Consider the following 7,133-nt stretch of genomic DNA (forward strand, 5'->3'; position numbering starts at 1 on the left):
AAAAAAAAAAAAAAATACTTGGCCCATAGCTTGTGATTAAAAATAAGCTCCATGGACTATGATTAATCCTGTTTTAAGAAGTCTCTATGGGTGTGGTGCCCGTAGCTCAGTGACTAGGGCGTCAGCCACATACACCAGAGCTGGCGGGTTTGAACTCAGCCCCAGGTTGCCTGCCAAAAAACAATGACAACTACAACCAAAAAAAACCCATAGCCGGGCGTTGTGGCAGGTGCTTGTAGTCCCAGCTACTTGGGAGGCTGAGGCAAGAGAATCACTTAAGTCCAAGAATTTAAGGTTTCTGTGAGCTGTGACTGCAGAGCACTTTACTGAGGCCGACATAGTGAAACTGTGTCCCCTATCCCCCCAAAAGAAGTCACTATGTTGTAATGGAAGAAATACTGGATTAGGACGCAAGAGATTTGGATTCCAACCCTGATGGTGCCATTCATTTAACTTCTCTCAGCTTTCTCAAGTGTAAAGTTAAGGAGGGGAGGCCGGGTGTAGTGGCTCACTCCTGTAGTCCTAGCACTCTGGGAGGCTAAGACCAGCAGATTGCTTAAACTCGGGAGTTTGAGACCATCCCGAGCAAGAGTGAGACACCCACCAATTGTACTAAAAAGAGAAAAAAAATGCTGGGTCTGGTGGCGCATGCCTGTAGTCTCAGCCATTCGGGAGCCTGAGGCAAGAAGATCCCTTGAATCCAGGAGTTTGAGGTTGCTGTGAGCTATGACACCCAGCACTCTACCCAGGGTGACAGAGTGAGACTTGATCTCAAAAAAAAAAAAGGCAGGAGGGAGGGGAATGACTTTGTTGCTCTGTAAAACATCAACTCTAAAAATGGATGACTAAATTTGTAGAACATGTGCCCAATTGCTAGACAAATACTGTGCCCAGAATTTCCTTAGTGACTACCTCGACATACAGGCCCACCTAAGCCATTAATTTGAGGTGCCATGAGAATAGAAGGAGAGCTGCAGGATAACACCATTTTAGGTGTGTTTTTTTCCCTAGATTTGCCTCAATTTAAAACTGTTTAGATTTGAGAGATTCTCTTAGAGTTCTTTTTTTTGTGAGGAAGGATTACATTAAAGATGTTTGGAAAAAAAAAAAAGATTAAGGCAAGAATACCCTTACTTCTGTGGGGTACAAAAGAATGGGATACGCTTTTCCTTTCTTCCTTAATCTCTGAAGTCAGGGTTGGAATTACATACATGTATCTGGTACTGGAGAGGTCCGGCATTGACAGCCTCTAATTTAGCTGTGCATAAACTGCCAGGTTTGCTCAACTAAAGAAAGCTGATCTTTTTGGGGGAGTCTGATCTGCTTCTAATATGAGTCAGTGCTTTTTACATTCCAAATTGTTTGAATTAAACTGTTTGAATTAAAGAATGTGTATGGAGTTCTTCTCTTTGATTTTAAGGACTTTTTTACTTCTTTGTTCAGTAGCTATTTATTGGTAATTTAATTTTCTCACATTCAGCAAGTATTTGTTGAGAATCTAGTACATGTCGGGTACTGCACTGAGTAAATATACATTTAATATATTAATTTTTGTGACCTGGTGCTCCTGGGGCCAAGGGTAACACAAAGATGAACAAGAGTCACTTCAAGGAGTTACTAATACTAGCAGGCAAGATGAAACACCAAACTGTCGCACATCATCTAATTAAACTCCCCTCTATTTCCTCTTCCTCTTTGGTTTCCTTTTGTAAGATTTTAAAATCACTAGGCTGAAAGTAATGGGGTCCCCAGAGCACTTACTGGCTTGGGGTACCTATATTTCAGCAGTTACTAGTTTAAAAGCACCTTTAATAACACTGAGGTCATCGTCATCAAATTGCCACCCAACAAGCCTAGCTTCTTGCAAAAAAGTTAACTTGGCTAACACGTGGCTAAGTTTTCTGACTAATGTTGCATCAGGCAAAAATTCTTTAGTACTGAAGTCAAAGAACACTAATTGCTTCAGATTCTCTAGTATCCCCATGAAGGCAAGCCATCCGTCACTGCTCACGCGATTTCCTGCCAAATCCAACTGCTGGACGTTTTTCAGCAAGTTCTTTCCAAAAAATGCACCTGGGTAAAGAAACATGTGTTAGTTGGAAGGAAACAGTTTTTTAAAGAGAAATACCATGGATTCTGTATTTATTTTACATAAATTTATTTTTTCATTGTGAAATGGCCCTATTTGAACCAGGGCTTTGCTTCAGAAATGAACTAGAATTCTCTAGAGCTAGGGCGGTGATTGGGACTCTGATCCATTATATTCACAACTTACATTTTTTCCCTGTGTTGTAAGGGAATCTGATAAGTAGCATTAGCAGTGGCATAGCAAACAAATGTAAGTGAATTCTATATTGTTCCTCCTTTCCTGCCTTCTAGGAAATGGAAGCTTGGTCAAAAACTGAGGTGTGAGAGACGCTGTTGAGTATTCAGTACTTGTTCTCAAACTGGAGTCAAACTGAAGCACCATTAGGTCATTCCCTCTGTTGAAGGAGGAAATACTACCTAACTATTGTTTCTTTGGGTATGGAATGTTCCTTAGCCATAAACTTGAGTGAGCTTGCTTTACTACCAGAAGATTCGGGTGTTTTTGTTTCTTGTTTATAACCCTCCCTAGCCTCTTTAGGAAGTTCCTCTGTTTCTCACAGAATAGGGCACCCTAAAGTACCTCCTATAATAGCAAGATGAATATCCTGTCCTCTGACAGACGAAGAATGCAGGGCTTTTTAGTGTGTATTCTTTATTCTCATGTTACAGTTTAGATGGGATTGGAACTTGGTGAATCTTGCAAGAAGAAAAATATACCCCTCATTCAGGTCATGTGCCATCATGCAAATTGGCCAGCCCAGTATCCTGCGTTAGGAGTTCCCATAGCTCCATATGAGCTGCATGTCTTATCTGTGCAAAGTGTTAGCCCTACCCCCTGCCGTGGCCTTTTCTGGGTAAGTTCACTCTGAGATACAGGGTAGACAATCAGGGAGACTGGACAAGGGAACTCTATTATGTGTTTAAACTCTGGACTCTCATCCACAAATTGCAGAAGACATGTATACCTAGCTGATCAATCCACATTGCTCAGCTCATTCCAGCTCATCTGAGTCCCATACCTCAGCTTTAAGCATGGAGGTTTAATTTATTACATATTAAACCTGTGTTGCTTAGGAGATAGATGATGTTAAACAGTGTTGCAGCCTTATGGAAATGAGGATCCAAGATTCAGTTTGGATACCAAGTGGCAGGAGATACTTCCTAAAACAAAGAGATTTTAGAAGTCCCTTTCCAGTGTCTCAGTACAGAAGACCACTGCTCCCCATAGACAAAAGACAAAGGAGGCCAAGAAGATCAAGTTGAAGAAGGAAAGGTTCAGTGGCATTCAACCTATCTCACAGTTAACAAGCAAAGACTGAAAGCTCCCTGCCACCATAATGAGGGCTTGTGGGCAGAAATGGGCATTCTTGTCTGACCAGCTTCTGTGTTGAGGTCAACCCAGTCGTGCACTGAAGCTATCCCCTCACTCACTGTCAGTAAGAGTGTTGACCAGGCCCCTAGTGAGGGGGCTGTGCACTGGGGCTGAGATGTCTCTGTGTGGCCTCGTGTAGTCGTTCAGTGCAAGTAAGTACAATGTTGTAGATGGCACTCATTCCAGAGTTTGTCTTCAGTTGGTGTCAACCAGAACTTTTATCATTGTCCTAAGAGTTTGACAGTTCTCCAGGTTCTTCTTTACAGATAACTGAAGTGAATGGGCTCTGACCATAGTCAAGACATTGGTGGAAGAAGTGGGCAAAACCAGGTGAGGAGGTGATTCACAGGGTTCTTTGTCCCTGTCTCTTAACCATGGTCAGTGGGCTACTTGCCACTGAGATCATCATCGGGCCCACCTGTCTCTGCTTTTATTTCCTTGAAAAATGAGATTGCTGGTTGTTTCCCAACTCTGTCTCTCCTTCTTCCATAGTTACAGATTTTCATCTGGACATATGGCCAGTCATATCCCAGCCTCGCTTGCTCCTAGGTGTGACTAAATTTTGCCAAGGAAATATAGGAAAAAGTGATTCATGCAACTCCCATGTCAATTTTAAAAATAAATGTCCCCCACTTTCACTTTTCCCCTTTCATTTGGTTACTCACAGAGCAGCAATCTAGCTATGACCACGAGGTAAAAGATAACACTATAAGGAATGGAGGAATAAAAAGTAGGTGTCTAGGCCAGGCACAGAGGCTCATGCCCGTAATCCTAGCACTTTGGGAGGCTGAGGCAAGTGGATTGCTTGAGCTTGGGATTTCAGAGGCAAGTCTGAGCAAGAGTGAGACTCTGTCTCTACTAAAAGAAAATAGAAAAAACTATCAGGCATCAGGGCAAGAGCCTGTAATCTCAGCTACTCAGAAGGCTGAGGAAAGAGGACCACTTGAGTCCAAAGAGTTTGAGGTTGCTGTGAGGTATGACGCTGCCATAGCATTGTGCTCAGGGCTACAGAGTGAGACTCTGTCTCAAAAAATAAAAGTGTCTGGATTTGCAAGACTGCACATAGCAAAGCCAGCCCACCTGCCTGAAACTGCTCATGTCAAGACTGTTATAAAAGAGGGGAATGAAGTTCTGCCTTCGGTAAGGGGCTGTTACAGCAGCCTAGCCTGTGCCCAGCCTAACTAGAATACAGGCCCTCACTCTCCTCTCCCTCCCCCCTCCCCAGGAGCCCTGCTTTACCCCTGCAGGGTGGCTTTCTTGTGTCTCCTGCATCTCATGTTCATGTCCTCTGTGCCTTTGCCTCTTCATGCGCTTCCCAGCATGGCGTCCACTCACTCAAAACGCTGGTTGCCAGCTAGTGTGTCTGTCTAAGGCTCCTTCCCTAAAGATCAGCTTCCTTTCTCCTCAGCTAGCAGAACAGATTTCATCACTTTAAAGCAGTGGTTCTCAGCCATCCCAATGCCGCGGCCCTTTAATACAGTTCCTGTGGGTCGCGACCCACAGGTTGAGAACTGCTGCTCTAAAGGAAGTTGAAGAAGAACTTAAAGTCCATTCTACCCTCAGAGGGTGAGTTATTTATACTGGTTATCTGCTAAAATAGAAGGACCTTACCATTATCAACTTAATAAGAGAATTTCTTGGATAATTATTAGAATGTGTGCAAGCATAGGAACCAAGAACAGGCAACTCTTTTCATAATCCAAGGGCATGCCTTTCGTTCATTTAATCTGCAGGGCTTCTGTTACCATGAGGAGCAGACTAGATCTGAGAGAAACAGAATGGTGACATTTAGAGGTACAGGCTGTAAGTGGGCTGTGGACAGTGCAAATGGCTTGATTCAAACTCCAGGCAAAAACTTCAAATACTCTGGGTAGAAGGGTTCAGATCCTTGAAGGTTCCTGTATCCTATAACAAAGGTCCTTTTTTTAGCGGTTTGTTTTGAGACAGAGTCTCACTCAGTCCCCCTGGGTAGAGTGCTATGGCGTCATAGCTCTCAGCAACCTCAAACTCAGGCTCAAGTGATCCTCTTGTCTCAGTTTTCCAGGGAGCCGGGACTACAGGTGCCCACTACAATGCCCAGCTATCTTTAAGATGGGATCTTAGGGTCGACACCCCATAGCACAATGGTCAGCCCAGGCCAGCCAAAAAAAAACCAACAACAACTGCAGGGTGGTGCCTGTGGCTCAAAGGAATAGGGCACTGGTCCCATATCCCAGAGGTGGCGGGTTCAAACCCAGCCCTGGCCAAAAACTGCCAAAAAAAAAAAAAAAGAAAAGAAAAGAAAAGGAAAAACAACTGCAATAAAAAAAAAAAAAAGCCAGGCGTTGTGGTGGGCACCTGTAGTCCTAGCTACTTGGGAGGCTGAGGCAAGAGAATCACTTAAACCCAAGAATTGAAGGTTGCTATGAGCTGTGATGCCACAGCACTCTACCGAGGGATAAGACATAGTGAGACTCTGTCTCAAAACAAACAAAAAAAAAGACGGAGGTCTTACTGTTGCTCAGGCTGGTCTTGAACTCCTGAACTCAAGCAATCCACCTCCCTCAGCCTCCCAGAGTGCTAGAATTACAGGCATGAACAGCATTCCTGTCCCTAAACAAAACTCCTGTATTGTCCTGTAATTCACCTGAGCCAGCACCAGAGCTCAGCACATATTTTTTGAGTGCCCATTATGTACCACGGATTGTGCCGGTGCTATTGATATGTGAAAAGGACAGACAAGGTTCCTATCTTACTGGGCTTACAACAGTGTGAAGGTGTACGTTATAAAGTAATTAGCTGGGGGCGGTGTGATGACAGGTCAGGATACCCTGGAAACACAAAAAGTAGGAGGCTTTCCAACTCTACTTTGTTGCCAGAACACTGGCAATTGGGCTTCTATGGTTCAAGGAGGAAGACTGGGGCTCGGTGCCTGTTGAACACTGAAGTTGGCGGGTTCAAACCCAGCCCTGAAACTGGCCTGGGGCCAGCTAAAGAACAATGACAACTGCAACAAAAAATTGCCGGGCATTGTGGTGGGCACCTGTAACCCCAGCTATTTGGGAGGCTGAGGCAAAAGATTCGCTTGAACCCAAGAGTTTGAGGTTGCTGTGAGCGGTGACACCATGGCACTCTACCAAGGGTGACATAGTAAGACTCTGTCTCAAAAAAAGAAAAAAAAGGAGGAAGACTGGAGGATTCTTCTCAGGAGAAGATGAACAGCACCCCACCCCAAGGCCCTATAAACAAAGAGCCATTTTGCTTGCCTGATCACCTCATGGTTAAGCTAACCAGTCAAAAGTCAACCCCTAGCTGGGCGCAGTGGCTCACACCTATAATACTACCACTCTGGGAGGTCAAGGTGGGAGGGCCACTTGAGCTCAGTGTTCCAGACCAGCCTGAGCAAGAGTGAGACCCCTATCTCTACTAAAAATAGAAAAATTGGGCCAGGTGTGGTGGCTCACGCCTATAATCTCTGCACTCTAGGAGACCGATGTGAGAGGATTGCCTAAGCTCTAGAATTTGAGACGAGCCTGAGCAAGTTTGAGACCCTGTCTCTAAAAATAGATGACCATTGTGGCAGATGCCTGTAGTCCCAGCTACTCAGGATGCTGAGGCAAGAGAATCACTTGAGCCCAGGAGTTGGAGGTTGCTGTGAGCTATGATGATGCCATGGCATTCTATCTAAGGTGAC

The 7,133-nt window shown here is 44.5% G+C and overlaps 1 protein-coding gene across 1 annotated transcript in view; it reads right to left on the reverse strand.

The window, feature by feature from the left end:
• Positions 1–1,757: 1,757 nt before the first annotated feature.
• The window catches only part of NLRC4 (NLR family CARD domain containing 4), a 51,030-nt gene continuing 45,654 nt past the window's right edge, over positions 1,758–7,133 (reverse strand). Inside the window, exon 9 of the mRNA XM_023511875.1 lies at positions 1,758–2,073. Within this exon, the coding sequence (XP_023367643.1) occupies positions 1,775–2,073 (299 nt within the window). The 3' untranslated portion in view covers positions 1,758–1,774. The remainder of the gene's footprint in view (positions 2,074–7,133) is intronic.

The sequence above is a fragment of the Otolemur garnettii genome, unplaced genomic scaffold, assembly GCF_000181295.1.
Source record: "Otolemur garnettii isolate 467f Iridium unplaced genomic scaffold, OtoGar3 scaffold00022, whole genome shotgun sequence".
Classification (NCBI taxonomy): Eukaryota; Metazoa; Chordata; class Mammalia; order Primates; family Galagidae; genus Otolemur; species Otolemur garnettii.